At 32.6% G+C, this 16,327-nt stretch overlaps 1 protein-coding gene across 1 annotated transcript; it reads right to left on the reverse strand.

The window, feature by feature from the left end:
• Positions 1-7,297: 7,297 nt before the first annotated feature.
• On the reverse strand, positions 7,298-11,262 carry LOC132035174 (peroxidase N-like). The gene is made up of 4 exons (XM_059425464.1): positions 10,957-11,262; positions 10,033-10,221; positions 8,967-9,132; positions 7,298-7,946 (listed from the first exon to the last, which is right to left on the reverse strand). Exons 1-4 carry the CDS (start codon positions 11,170-11,172, stop codon positions 7,528-7,530), a joined length of 990 nt encoding a protein of 329 aa, XP_059281447.1. The 5' UTR covers positions 11,173-11,262; the 3' UTR covers positions 7,298-7,527.
• Between the last annotated feature and the right edge of the window lie 5,065 nt (positions 11,263-16,327).

The raw sequence follows: 16,327 nt of genomic DNA on the forward strand, positions 1-16,327 counted from the left end.
TAACTCTCCTAAAGAGAGAGGAGAGAGATACACATCCAAGTTCCAAAAAAGCAAAAAGTCGAAAAGGCAAAAGAAAATAGATTTACTTTTTGTGTAATTTATCATAATTTTTTACACCAAAAACATTTAAGATATGTTTTAGTTTGGAGAAAGGATGAATAACAATTTTCGGGAGCTTTTCCAAATTCAAAAGATTAGTAGCTTTCTTCTTAAGTCTTGCCATTTTACAACCAAGATATTAAGTTTTCTTGTTTTGTTTCTATTTGGCACGGTCGGGTAACTTACAATTATAAATATCTGTTTCTTCCTAAATCAACGCCAAATATATATAAATTTTCTTCTAATTTGATTATTTTTGTCACTCGTCTTATACATAGAGAAAAGTAACTCACTAAAAAAGAGAAATATCCAAGTTTCAAAATAGCAAATAACCGAAAGATCAAAAGAAGATAGAGTATCTCAAAAACAGTTCATGCCATGCATTCGATATATGACAACCATCAATTTGAAGAACTTTAAGGAATTACACCAAAAGTAACAATGTTGTAGACAAATATAAAAGATAAAGAACACAAAAAGGGAAAAAAAGATTCAAAAGGGATTTTTATGTCCTCATATTGAATCGGCAGTACGAACACAAAAACTCTTTACGAATGGAAAGAGGGATTACATATGGTAACTTGCAACTGAGAGAAGCTAGCAGAAGAAAAGGAAGTTATTTATGTTATGGAGATTAAAAGTTCTTTTCAAGCAAACAAAGGAAAAAAATGAGGCAAAGGTAAAAACAATTAACAAATCAGATAAGTATGAATCCAAAAAAATAATATTTGATGGAGAAAATGGATTAAAAAAATACCAATAAAAATACGATAGAAAAAGTTAAAACCTATTAGCAATTTCAAAGTCTTATACTGCATTATAAAAAGATTAACAGCCATGTAATGCACATAACCACAACCAGTGTGTTTTTAAAAAGAAACACTACAGATACTAATTTTCTTCTTGCGTTTTCTAAAAGTGGGGCAAAATTTAAAAAGATGGAAGGTTGAATTGAGACAGGCATATATCACGATCATATCGAAGTAGCACTTTATTACAGAAAAGTACAGGACACAGAGTCAATATATGATAACTTCATATTTCATCATGAAAGAAGAAGTATTATAAAAAGAATTATTAAATTTAAATGAAAATCGATTAAAATAGGAGGATAAAAAATGAACACACCTCAATCCTCACGAGTGATTGCGGCCAACTATGAATAATTCTATTGGACTTTGAAGTAGAATGCAAAATTTGAAGGCCATTGGTTTTTTTTTTTTTTTTTGGCCTAATCGAAAGTGAATTGTTAAGGACTTCTAGTAAGTAGTATTTTTACTATAGAAAAGAACGTAGAATTTGCCTCCTAATTGGTCACTGTTTGCAGTTCGAGGGAAGCCATTGCAGTACGTTTTATTTCTAAAGGAGTTTTAATAAGTAAGAGGGAACAGTTACTTCCCCAAACCTCAGTAAGTGAGGAGGTGCCTTTTTAGTAAGACGTTTGTGTTTTGTTAAGTAATTAATGAGATAAATAATTTAAATAGAAGGAAAAATACAAAAAAAAAAAAAAAAAAAGATAGAAAAAAGATAAATGTAATTCGTGTGTTTAAGATATGTACGTACGCATGGCCTGTCATATACAATTATATAGATATATAATTGTTAACTCACTTCCTCTCTAGTTTCACTTTGATATCTTCTAAATCTGTTTTTCCTGGGAAATAGCATCTATGATATAAACCGCCATTTCTCTTTGAAGGCAAATTGATGGCGGTTCTATGAATTCAATTGAATTCATTGTTCATTCTTAATTCATCAACTCTAAATTTTAAATTTTGGCTTAACTTCTCTCAATATGTTAGACTATCCGATTTATTGGCGCGCCTTAGCAAGATAACCTCTAATTCATAGCAAGGTTAGGCGTTGTAGCTCTTGTTGAAGTTTACATTGAGGAGTATTTCAAGTGAAATAATGATTCACGCATAAACTTCAACTTTTTGATTTTTAGTGAAATTCATTCAGAAAATAAAATTAAACAACTTCAACTTGAAATACCCTTTTTTCCCTCAAGCTTCAATCAAATCATGTACAAACGCCTCCTAAATCTACGCACCACAAATCCCAAATACTCCATGGGAAGATTCTTAAGTAATTACATAAGTTATCGTTCATAAAAAGTAAAATTAGCAATGTGAAAATAAAGGCACATTGCTTGCAATAACGTATTAAAATACAATGATACTCGTATAAATTTTTTTACAATATTAGATTATATAAGTTAAATTCTGGGGAAAAAAAAAAGTTGGGGGATATGTTTTCCCAAGTCCTACCCAAAGTCTAGAGTCTTAACTCATTGCCTCCTATTTGCATTGAAGAAATTGCACGGTTTGTTCTTCAAATGGGATGATCTTTAATTTTTGGCCTTAGCAATCGAACTTATGCATAGCAGCATAAGTTCTGTAGGGCACCGAGCATAACTTATAGAATATTATGATGCCAAAACTTATGTCCCACGAAAAAATTATTTGCTACGAGGAACAAAAGTTAAAGACCAGCACAAATTAGGACATAAGTGCGAATGACCCGTTTGCATCTGATTCTTGTGGTAAATGGGCTCTTTGGATAGGCCCTGAATAAAGGAATTTTTACCTAACATAACTATGCTAAGACTTATTTATGAATTATAACTACTATTTAATTAATTAACTATTAGTAGCTAAATGGATTTCTTATTTACATATCATAGCTATAATAATATACACGGGGTTATTTCCTCCCACCCGAGCGTATTTTACGGCTTCTCTTCCCTTAAATACGGTTTCTTCTTTTTCCATCCATATTTTCTCTTTCATCTCTCGCGTATGTTTCTCTTTTCTTCTAAGTGCCTTCACGCTCCAGTTATCTACAGCCAAATACAATGATGAGCAAATACTATACCCCCTTATTAGGTTGCAAAATCCACCAAAACATGGATTGCTTTTCAAAACTCAACAATTGTAGCAATTATTTCTCCAAAAAAATAATTGGATCTCTCAATTGGTTGAGGAAATCAACCATAACCCTAATTTCAGTTATTTTTTTAATCTGTAAGAGTTCCCAGCCCCCTTTATTTCTTTTTAGATGAAAAGAAAAGGTTGTGTTTGAAACAAATACTTCGGCAATTTTTGTTCAGCGATTTATCATAGCGGCATGTTTGTTCGGCGATTTCATCATGACGGCGGTTAAGGCGGGTTCTTCACGTTGGGATTTAGTGAGGAAGACGGGTTTCTTTGATGGATTGGGTTTGTTACCGGTCAGATCTCCGATGTGTATTTTTTTGTTTTTTCGCGAGATCCCATGGGACTTCAATTGAATTGTTGTGGAAGAGGATGGAGAGGTAGCTATTTGTATAATGTATTTCAATTTTAACTGTATACGTATTTCAGTATATTTTCGGTACATTTCAGTGTTGTTGTGGAAGGGGATAGAGAGGTAGCTATTTTGTATAATGTATTTCAATTTAACTGTATCTGTATTCAATATACTTCGGTATATTTCAGTGTATTTCTGTCTATATTTTAATTATTTTTGTCATTGATTGTGTGTATGTCACTGTGTTTTATCTAATCTCAGTATATTTCGATTGTACGAGCCATTATTACGCTTACGGCGGTGTCTTGGCCATTGATTGTGTGTATTTCTTGTGTTTTTATCTAATTTTAATATATTTCAATGTACCTGAATCTAGAGTGTTGGATCAAACCAGTTATGCTAGCCATTATTACGTTTAGAAATACAATAATGCGATCTGGAAAACAGTTGCAATCAATTTTTTGATCCAAATATAGAGCCTAAATTTACTCTACCATGTCTCACGTTCTATTTCTCTGTATTTCATAATATTGAAATACACGTGTTCTCTGTATTTCTCTGTATTTCATAACTAGTGTCCTATTATGGAAGCTATGAGTGATTTATGGGAAAATTTAATTTGATTTCCTAGAATTTTAAAAAAAAAATATGTTCTAGAAATAGAGCCTAAATTTATTAAAAAAATAAAGCCTAAATTTAATTTGATTTGTGTGAAATATAGTTGATTTAATTTGACTTACTATTTAAAAAGGAAAAGAATATTATGTTACAAAAATATAGCCTATTTTTTTGCTCACAATTTTTTTTTAAAAAAATATGTTCCAAAAATAGAGCCTAAATTTACTCTAACGTGTTTTGTATTTCGCTATATTTCACTGTATTTCAAAAATGCGAGATACAACTGAAATACAGCCAAAAGCAGCTACGAATTGTAAATCTTCAACTTGTAGCTATAACTAGTTAGAAGCTATTAAAAGGTAGCTATTTGTGTAAGTTTTACCTGAATAAATTCAAGTAATTGGCCGTTGAGTCCTATTCTTGATAACCTGGCCCAATAGAGAAAAAAAAAGAAGGAAAAACAACACCAAATACCCCTAAAATATAAAATATTTATCCGCCTCATGCCCCTTCTAAAGTAATTTCGCTTCTATCCCAGCTGGTCGGAAATATTTACCCAACATACCCCTTCGCCCAAACTCCTTCCTCCGTAATACCATCACAATATATTTATATATCATGATGCAATCATGGAGGACTAAGAGAAGGATTGAAACAGTCCTCCATGATAAAACAGTCCTTCATGATACCATCTCAGTATATTTATATACTACGATGGTACCATGGTCTTGAAGAGTGTCTCGTTGAAGGATTGAAGCAGTCCTCCATGACACCATCACAACATATGTATATAAGACAATGGTATCATAGAGATTTTTTTCGAGAAAAGTGTCTTTTTTAATAAATGAACATGATCATCCATAATACCATCTCAGTATATTTATATACCATGATGATATCATGGAGGACTAAGAGAAGGACCAGTTGGCAGTCTTTCATGATACAACCAAACCTCTCTATAATTGCTATTCGTTATAACAGCATTTCACTATAACAACTTCATTTTATCCGGAACTGATTTTTTATGTTATATTTTACTTCTCTATAATTGCATTCTACCTATAACAGCAGTGACATTCATTATAGCGGTACACTCTTGGTAAAATTACCTCTCTATAACAGCCATACTCAATATTGTGTGATAACATTTTGTAAGAATATAATATGTATAAAAAATATTAAAATATTTATGGTAATCATCATTAATGTCATCCACATAGTAAATTTCAAGTACGAAGAATTAATTGTTAAGCTTTTGGACGACTATTGAATTCCCTTTTGTTGAAATTTTGGACAAAATTCTTCATCAATTCAAGTGTTATATTATCACTAAGAGATTGGAGTTTGCCAAACAACCTACAATTGTAGAATTCTTAAGTCAAACTTGAAATATTTAAGTTTTCAATTAATTTTAAATGCATATGTTCCTTGAATTTTAATTGTTTATCGGTATGGTGCAACCAGTTATGGATTTATAAGTAATTTATTAGTTTTTTTAATCTTTAATTAATAAGATATGAAAATCAATTGAGATTTTAAATTAATTTTAAATGCATATGTTCCTTGGATTTTAATTCTTCATCTGTATGGTACAACTAATTATGAATTTATTAGTAATTTATTAGTTTTTTCAATTTTTAATTAATAGGATGTGAAAAGCAATTGAGATTTTAAATTAATTTTAAATGCACATGTTCCTTGGATTTTAATTCTTTATCGGTATGGTACAACTAGTAATGGATTTATTAGTAATTTATTAGCTTTTCAATTTTTAGTTAATAAGATATGAAAATATATTTAGATTTTAAATTAATTTTAAATGCATACATTCCTTGGATTTAATTCTTTATCGGTATGATACCACTAATTATGGATTTATTAGTAATTTATTAGTTTTTTAAGGTTTTAATTAACGAGATCTGAAAATCAATTGGAATTTTAAAATTAGCAAGTATATTGTTTTCATTTATAACAAAAAAGGTAGAGAAAAATAATTGTTTGCACGCACTTTTGTTTATAACAGCTAAATGAGATCTAAATATCAAATGCCAGTATACATACATAACAACACCTCACCATAGCAACCATGAAATTTTCGGACAAACGCTGCCATTATAGAGAGGTTTGACTATACTAACTCAGTATATTTTATATACGATGTTGGTATCATAATTTTGTGGGTATCTCGGGTAAATAGTTTTGATTTTTCTTGGAGGTACAAAAGTAATGGAAGTATGAACGGATACTCCCCACGAACACCCCGCCCCCCCCCCCCCCAAAAAAAAAGCACAAAAAAAAAAAAAAAAAAAACTCTAGCCCAATTCTAACAAAACTCCAGTTCTTTGACTAGATCAAGCAAGTTGGTTTTGTAGAATGGCCCATATAGTTATTTTCTGGGCAATTCGCATGATACCCTATCTTGGGGTGGTTTTTAATTTTTGGCCCTCAAATTGCTGGTCATTAATTTTTGTTGTTTGGCACTTTAAGTAATAAAAAAGTGACCGAAAAATATTCTTGACAAACAAAAAAAGAAATTCGGATCTATGACATAATTTCACAAAGCTTGTCGGACACAGTTACATAGAAACTATGCCTTGTCCGGCATAATTCTATAGAAATGAAGTTATCCGTCATAACTTTTTTCTACAGAACTTATGTCGGACAAAGCACAACTCATGCTGGACAAGGCAAAGTTTATAAAAACTTATGCCGAGCAAATTAGATGCTGCACAACTTATGCCGGATAGCTTCATTTCGACAGAACTATCTTTGGATAAGGCATTGCGATTTTTTTTTTCTCGGCCGACGATCGAACCCAAAATCTCTGATTTCGTAGACCAGCGAATAAGAGTACTTTGGCCCACAAATTTTCATTAAATGAGACGCAAGGGAAAAAAATTAAAGACCAGCGATTTGAGGGGCAAAAATTAAAGACCAATCCGTGTGAAGGACAATCCGCGCAAAAAATTGTTATTTCCTTGGTAGTAAAATATTTCAACACAAGTTCATAGAAGAAAATTTTGGACAAAAAGTTACTGAATCAGATCGAGTTATCTATTTACTTGATTACATCCTCAATCACGTTTCCTAATGTGTGAATCTGAGTATCTTTATGGGCCAAACACGTAAAAAAAAAAAATTGATAATGAGTTGCAGCAAGGATCTTTGCCTAATCTGATATCACGTTAAAGTATGTGACCATCTCATCAAAAAGCTTAATCTAAGAGTGAGCACACTCTTATTTACTTAAGTATATTCGCAACGAGTTATCAAATGGTATGGAAAAAGGTGAAAAATGAAGAGTAGGCCCGTACATTGTTTTCATAAAGTATACAATATATATCAGATCATATTTTCCCCTCAAGGAAATTACAATAGAACAACTTATACTAGTACATACTAACTATGTTACTCAAACTCTAAAAAAATGCTGCCAAGTGTGTGTTGTTGAAGATTCGACACGAGTGCAGTAGCATTTTTTGAAGGATTATAATAACATACACCATACTAATATTTAGGTTAATTAACAACCCTACAGTTCTTCCTGACCTCACCATCTGATCCAGTTAGAGGGCTAATATTTCCCATCTTAATCATGGAATTAGCAAAGTCATTAAAGAAAAACTTAGAGTCATTACTATAAGTTTCAACTATGGTTTTTGTTGTTGCTATGGCATCATTACTTGAGAACAAGATTTGGTCTGATTCAAGAAGGCCTCTTCCAATGAGCAAATTCTTGAAATAATGATTGTCAAATAAGTCTGTGGAGTTTCTATCAAGTGGGGCTGTGTTATTTCCATCACTTGTGGATGGACACACATTTTGGAGTTCACTCACTAAGGTCGTGTCTAAGGTTGTGTCTGGTGAACTTGTCCCATTGAAGTTTCTTAATCTGCTGTCAAAGGTTGTACACCTTGCTAATCCAATTGTATGAGAACCTACATATTCAAACACTTAAAAGGGTTAGTGCAAGTCTAGTATATCACTATAAAAAAAAAAATAACGACAATAACTTTGTTCTTAAAAACAAGAATCTTCGGTGATCCTATTCAAAAATGAATTAGCAAAAATTATTAAAAAAATTGTTTAGCTACAGGCTATTTAACGATAGATTGATGATTAGTTTCGTAGTTAATTCTGATTTTTTTTTTTTGGCAGTACTATAATGTCTATCTAGCATTAAGTTTTATATAAAGTCAACTAATATATACTGTCAATATAACGTAAAGTTGTTTTATACTATCAGGGCGCTTTCACTATATAAAGTGTTTCAATATGGGTGCAGGTGGCGAAATTTTTAATTACAAGACGAGCAATATAGTTTAAAAGACAATTGCCCCTAACTGCTTTTGTAAGTGGTATTCATTAACTTTTTTTTTTTTTTTTTTTTGGTGTGGGGCGGGGAGGGGGGGGGGTGGGGTGTGTGTTCGTTAACTTAAAAATAAGACGAAGTAACTTTTTACCACTAGATAAAGTACACTAATAAACTAAAACATATTCATTAACTATGAATCGATGTGAGTTAAAATTTTATGTAATGACGATGTAAGAAATATATATAAAATCAAGTTTCTTATATAAGATGAATACAAGTACATTTTTATAATTAAGCATTAGCCGGTAACCTGGTAAAAATAATTGAGTGACTTTGTGGTTAGAAAACAAAGTTGAGTGACTTTCTGAGTGAACTAGCCATGTATGGTTGAGTGACTTGTTAGAAAACAAAATTAAGTGACTTTCTGAGTGAACTAGTCATAGTTTAGTGACTTTTTGGTTAGAAAACAAAGTTGAGTGACTTTCTGAGTGAACTGGTCATAGTTGAATGAACATCTGAGATATTATCTCCATGTTAAATTACACTGTTACTGTAAAAAATAAAAAAAAAAAAAAAAAAAAACTTACGATATCAATGTACATATAATTTAAGTGCTATCTTAATACCATGTATAAATAATTACCTGATAGGCTCACAACATCTGTTATGTTTAATCCAACAGCCTTAAATTTGGAGATGATTGTATTGAGGGGATCAAAAGGTGCTGGAAGCGCAGTGCTTGATCCAGAAAAATTAGCAGCTAATCCATCCCTTCTCCCTAACAACACCTTCCAAAATGGCCCTCCACTCTGAAAATATAAGAATAAGTTAATAATTTGTCTAGTTTCATAAATGATATTTTATGAGGGTTATCGTGAGATGGATAGAATTCGATTTATTCATTCTGAATCTGAGATTTCGAATTCAAGCTCTGAAAATAAAATAAAAAATCCCAATATAAAATTGTCCTTCTCCTTTCCTCCATATATTATAAGACCTTACACTATATGAACCTAAATTAATAGAAACCCCAAAAGTGAGTACTGAATACCAAGTGAAAAACCAAAAAGATATGTGCCCATATCTTTCTACATTCTGAAGATCAACGAACGGATATGACTCTGTTTAACTCTTTGCCACAACAAGGATTTTTAAGAAAGAGTTTAAGTTCAATATAGAATATTTATACAATCAGATTATTTTTACTAGGAATGTAATTTGATGTAAATTGTTTGCAAGTAGTACTCTGTAATTTGAAAAATGATTAATTGACCTGCTATTACATACAAATCACAATTCAATGATAGTGTAAATTCTTTTTATAATGTTAGTCATATAACTTAAAAGTTAAAACCTTTAAAGAAAGAGCTTAACTTCTATACACCAAAAAAAAAAGGTAATAATGCTATTAAATTTCCGTGTCAAAATAACAAAAAGTATCACCGCTAATCTATTTAACGATTGATTAACTACAGCTTTTAAAACTCTTGTTAGCTCAAGCTATTTAGCAACGAATATTCATAGCTAATTCTTTTTTGTACACCTACATGATAATTACATGCAACCGTTCATAAAAAGTGAAATTAGTAACTTAAAAGATAAGACAAGTGACCTGGTTATATAACAGATTAACCTATACTAATAGTGCAAAAATTCTTTACGTCGTCAGTATATTAAATCTTGAATGAATTAAAGAAGGTCTATCTTACCAATAGAACTGAATCCCTTGCAGCTATAGCAATTATGTCTGCACAAGAAACAACTCCACTGCATGCATTCTCAACAGCAGTTTTTATATTGTCTAGTACTTCAAAACCCCTTGCTGAGTTCAAATTGGCTGGAGTGAACTTCTCACTTGTGGTACTATTTCCATCCAACAGCAATGAAGCATCACAACCCTACAATTAAAAAAAAATCAAGCATTAATGGTCCCATTTTAATTATCAATGTATTTTGACACGTTGTAGCATCTGATTTGCTTATGTTTTACATTACTAATTCACTTTTTGTGAACAAGTTACATGCAGTTATTTTCTAGATGATCTGATAGTACAAAAGTTCTTTTATATATTTTAAGTGTATAGAAGTTAATTAACTCGTAGAAAAATGAAGAGTTTGAACATTTTGCATTCTCGGTGTATAAATTTATTATATCATGAAATTAAATCGACCTACAACAACAAGTAACTCTTTATATCAAAATCTGATATGGTAACTTGGAAAATATAGAAATAACCTACCATATCCGGTTAAATTGCACTGGTGATATAAAAATTCTTCACATTGACTTAACTTCAAAAATATTAAAAGATACTAGAATTGGCATCTTGGAGGAACGTTAAAGTTATCTCCGTATAATTTGTTTGTCATGAGTTCGAGCCATGCATGTCAGCCACGGGTATTCACAAGACACACTTTTGTCGAGTAGAGACGTCTAACTGGTCACAAGGCTAGATAAGGTGTCTAACTGACAGTTCATTCCAGCTTTAAGCTGTTAGGGCAATATATACTTGGCCTAATAATAACTTTGAAATAAGGTAAAAATTACCTAATATAACAGGTTAAATTGTACATAAAGTGTATTAATTTATACTGTAAGCGATATAAGATAAATCAAAAATATTAAAACTCACACTGACGAAGCAATCATGGAAGTGAAGACGAAGCAAAGAAGCAGCCATTCTCATTTCATTCTTGATAGCATTTTGAACTTCTTTACGAACAACTCTAAGGAGATTTGGACATGTTTTTGAGTAGAAATCAGGTGTTAGCTGAGAATTTACACCTACAAACAAGATCAAGAAAATCATAATTTGAGAGTGCAAAACAAAGCTACAAGGTTTCTTCATGATTTTTAGCGACCAAATTTTTTTCCTGTTATCTCTATCGATCGACTTATATCAACTGAATTTGGACTCTTAACGACTGAAGTTGTTGTGAATGCATGTCATTGTACTCGAGCCCTAATTTATAATCATGAGCAAGGGATGATTAACAAATATAAAATTCATTTTTATATAAGCTATAGTGGTATGATGTATGGCGGCTCCATTTTAGGGTTTTTGTATCAAATTTAAAATGTACAACCATTAACTTTATTATAATACTAATCACTATGGAAACTGGAATTGAGGAGATGAAGGTTTTAATATTGCATGGTTATGAACTTATGATGGTAACAGAGGCTTAGTACTTATCAGAATACATTGAATTTAGTGACCAGTGACGATCATATATTTTGTCGATCTCCATTGACTTGTAATAGCGAGTGGATTTGGATTTTTAACGATTGAATAATTTTGTTTGTAGGGATATTGGGAATGCATGTTAATGTACTCAAACCTTAATTTAGAATCGTGATCAAGGGATGATTAACAAATATAAAACTCATATCTATTGAAAGCTCTACTTGTTAGGTTTTTGCTCTGATTTTCTTACCATATTTGGATTTTGCTTTCTATATTTTAAGAAAGGGCAAAGAGTTTATCATAATTGATTTTACTTTTCTCAAAAGATTTATTTTAATATTCCATATTTGGGTAATTGCTTTCTTGGAGGAAAAAGTTTTGTATCATAAATTGAAGAATCCTTCTCATACAACACAACACAGTAGCATCCATAATGTAGTCTCTAAATAGTCTCGTTTAGGACTAGATTATTCTCTCAATAGGTTTTATGTTTTTTATATTAATTTTCCCAAACCATAGTAAATATTATGCTTCTTTTAGTATAGTTTTCTTTGTCGTCTAATTTTTGGTTGTTCAAGGTTTGCAATTACTAGCTTCCGCATGACGCCCTGATTATTTCAATCCCAACAAGTGGTATCAGCGCCAATGGTTGAAAGAGATTGAAGATAGGTTCAATGCAGATTCAACTCAAGCTGCAAAGCCAATTTCACGATAATGAAGATTTTATCCGGAATACTACATGTGGAGACGAAGTTTCAGCCATATTTTCAACATTTCTACTGTTGCATCTATAAAAATAAAAATAAAATATTTTTAAAACAATTTAGCCCATAATATTTTAAATCCTATTTTTAACCATGACAAGCAGCAGTGATGAAGATTATGTGAAGAAGACGGATCAAGTTTTGTCAAGAAAATCCAGGCCAAAAGGGGAGATTTGTTTGGGTTTTCCCTTGATTTTCTTAACATATTTGAATTTTACCTTCTTTTTTTTAAGAAAGGACAAAGAGTTTACCACAATTGGTTTTACTTTTCCCAAAAGAATTTTTTTGAATATTTCATATTTGGATAACCTCTTTTTGGAGGAAAAAGTTTGGGACTTCTATAAATTGAAGAATCCCTCTCATACAACACAACACAGTAGCATCCACAATGTAGTCACTGAAGAGTTTCGTTTAGGGGGAGATTATTCTCTCAATATGTTTTATGCTTTTTACATTAATTTACCCAAACCATAATAAATATTATGCCCCTTTTAGTATAGTTTTCTTTGTCCTCTGATTTATCGTTTTTCAAGGTTTGCAATTATTAGTTTCTGCATGACCCCCTAATTATTTTGAGCCCAACACTATTGGTATGATGTATGGCGTTTCCATTTTAGGGTTGTATCAGAGTTAAAATCTACAACCATTTACATATAAGTTTAAGTTATATACACATTGACAATATAAATAAATTTTATACCATCATTTCACATTTACTTTTTTTTTTCTTTTTTTTTGGTACTATCATGTAAAATCTTATTACCACCAACAAAACAAAAGGAATAATACAAAACTAAGAGCACCTGCACCCTTGGCCAAGTGCCAGGATAACAAGCATCAGAACTTCTATCTACTAAGTAACTCAAGAAAAACTATACATTTTTTTTCCTGTTTTGATTTTATAACCAATCCTATCCTTTCCTTTACTATGAATTTGATCTGAAGCACTGTGGAGTTTACATCTTCCTTCAATCCTCGAAATATCTTCCAATTCCTAGTCTGCCAGACGTAATAAATTATTGCACCATACACAGCAGCCACCACTTCCCTCTTCATTCTACACCATTTCATTTGTTTGATGTGTTGCAAGATCAGTCTTGTCTCCTTTTGTGGTAGTTTCACCTCCATCCACTTCATCAATTCAGCCCATACTTCTTTTACCCAAGGGCAGTCAGTGAACAAATGCACATTATCCTCTACTTCTTGCTTCTCGCATAGCACACAGTCTGCATCTTAACTTTGGAATCCCATTCCCAGCATTCTATCTTTAGTCAGCAGCCTTTTCTGATAAGCTAATCATAGGATAAACTTATGCTTAGGCGTAGCATTTTACTCCAAATGAGATCATAGGAACCCATGCTAGCACCTTGTCCTAAAATAGCCAAGTAACTGCGATTTCCGAGTACTTTACGCATGTGTTCAATATGTAGGTGTCATTGTTGTACCATTCTTTGCATACCTAATTTGATCTTGCTAAGGTTCTTCCAAGCACTAACTACGCTACTAGGTGGGACATGAGTCCGTAAATCATCATTTGCTTCATATATATATATATATATATATATATATATATATATATATATATATATATATATATATATATATATATATATATATATATATATATATATATATATATATTCCATGGGTCCACTTGACCCATAAGAGTTCTTTGTTATTGACCAAATGACCCATATAAGTTTCCCCACGTATGCCAAGTTCCATTTCTTCAGTCTTATGTGAGACCCCTTCCTTTTTGGTCCGCACACTGTTTCCCAGATACTAGTGCCATTTTCTTGTCCTCCTCATTCGCCCTAAAGAAAGTCTCTGCATTTCCTATCTACATTCTTTAATACACTCTGTGGTAGTATAAAGACAGCTCCGTAAATTATGTAAAGAAAATAGTATTGAGGTTATGACTTATAGCTTTCCTGCATAGGAAAAATACCTAGCTGAGACTGCTTTGATATTTTCAGTGATCTTCAACACAAGTTGGTGGCAATCCAATTTGTTCCATTTCTTTGGTGATAGAGGCAGACCTAGGTACTTCATGGAAAAGGTGCCTATCTTAAATCCAGTTATTTCCAAAAGCTTGCTCTTTGTTTCCTCCTCCACACTAGCCACATAGATGCTGGATTTATCTAAGTTAGCATTTAGACCAGTGACATCTGAAAAATGTTTTAAAGCTTCCATAATTCTTGTTACGGATGACTCTTCCCCTTTGCAGAAGATCATTAAGTCATCTGCAAAGGTTAAGTGAGTGAGTTTCATATCCTTGCACATAGGATAGTACCTGAAATCTGTTAGTTGGTTCATTTGCTTCAATACCCTACTCAAGTATTCCATAACCATAACAAATAGTAGTGGGGACAAAGGGTCCCCTTGTCTTAGTCCCCTTCTCCCTTCAAAATATCCACAACTGTTCCCATTAACTTTAACAGAGAAACTAGCGGTAGTAACATAAGTCAAAACCAGCTGAATGAATTTCTGAGGAAAGCCATAACCCTCCAACACTTCTCTGATGAATTCCCATCTAACCATGTCATCAGCCTTTCTTAAATCTATTTTCATCAAACATCTAGCGAAGTTTTCCTATTGTAGTGCATAAGTAGGTCATGGCACATTAATACATTATGCACAAGTGATCTGCCCTTTACAAAAGCTGCCTGTGTATCATTCACTAACAATGGCAATACTGTTACAAGTCTAGTACAAAGCAATTTGGAGATACATTTATATATCACATTACAACATGATATAGGCCTAAATTGACTTGCATTTGTAGGGTTGCTTACCTTTGGGATTAAGGAAATGATTGTAGCATTCAGCTGTTTCAATAACTTCCCAGTTCTGAGGAATTCCTGTATAGCATCACACACCTCTTCTCCCACCACACTCCAAGCAGCCTTGAAGAACCCACTGCCATAGCCATCTGGCCCTGGGCTCTTATTCACACTTATGCCAAAACATGGCATCTTTGATCTCTTTATTAGAGAAGGGTTGTAACAGCTTATACTGCTGTGTCACTTGCACATTTGGCCCCTGGTTGAAAAACCCAGGATAAGCTGGACACCTTGAGCCTCATGGATCTCCTAGTAGCTGTTTATAGTATTTGACAAACACCTCAGCTATCCCAAAGTAGGATCACTTTGCATTTGATTGTTCTCGTCTGGATTTGACACACGTATTTAGCTTGAGTTTCTTTTGTTTCAAGATGGAGAAGAAATATCTAGTGTTTGAGTCTCCCATTCTTATCCAAGTTGCCTTGCTCCTTTGGATCAAAAACTCTTCAGCCAGTTTTGTTGACTTCCCGTATTGATCCTTAGCCTCTTCTCATCTACTTGCAGTACGTCTCAAGAGGAGATTTTTGTAACTCCTCTTGACTCTTTAACAATGTTACTCATCATCTTCTGCTTCATTAACAATGTTTCTAAATTTTTGGAAGTGCAGTTGTTTCAAATTTTTCTTCATCATCTTAAGCCTCCTGACAATTTGAAACATCTTGTATCCCCTTACTTGGCATCTCCACCCCTCTTCTATTATGGTATTAAAATCAGGATGTTTACTCCATATGTTGCAATATTTGAATGACTTCTTTTGTTTAGTGCCTTGTTGCAGTGCTCTGACCACTAAGGCACAATGATCACTTATTGTTTTAGGCAACACACTTGTGGCACATGGTGGCATTATGTCCATCCATTCACCATTCACAAACACCCAGTCTATCTTAGAGAAGATTCTGTCAGCCTTCTTGTCATTCCAAGTATATTTGCTCCCAGAATTAGGCATTTCCACCAGTCCACATTTATCTAGACATGTTTGGAAATCGGTCACGCAATGATATCAGCAGTTTTTAGTTTGTCTTAAATCATGTAGTACGAGTTAAAGTCACCAAGTACCACCCGCTGGCCATGCTCCTAAAGTGCAGCAATTCCATGTATTTCCACAACTCTTTCCTTTCTTCCTTCATAATGAAAACATAGACAAAAGTTGCAACAAACTTATTTTGTCCAGACTTACTAGTTATCAGACAAGTCAGAGCTTGGCCTATC

Source organism: Lycium ferocissimum, chromosome 10 (assembly GCF_029784015.1).
Source record: "Lycium ferocissimum isolate CSIRO_LF1 chromosome 10, AGI_CSIRO_Lferr_CH_V1, whole genome shotgun sequence".
Lineage (NCBI taxonomy): Eukaryota > Viridiplantae > Streptophyta > Magnoliopsida > Solanales > Solanaceae > Lycium > Lycium ferocissimum.

What these genes read in the sequence shown, in the direction of transcription:
- LOC132035174 (XM_059425464.1), bottom strand. Translation starts at nt 11,172, where the DNA reads ATGAAGAAACCTTGTAGCTTTGTTTTGCACTCTCAAATTATGATTTTC. An exon ending in CAAGGGATTCAGTTCTATTG is followed by an intron (nt 9,133 to 10,032) that starts GTAAGATAGACC and finishes TTATATTTTCAG; the next exon opens with AGTGGAGGGCCATTTTGGAA. An exon ending in AGATGTTGTGAGCCTATCAG is followed by an intron (nt 7,947 to 8,966) that starts GTAATTATTTAT and finishes TTGAATATGTAG; the next exon opens with GTTCTCATACAATTGGATTA.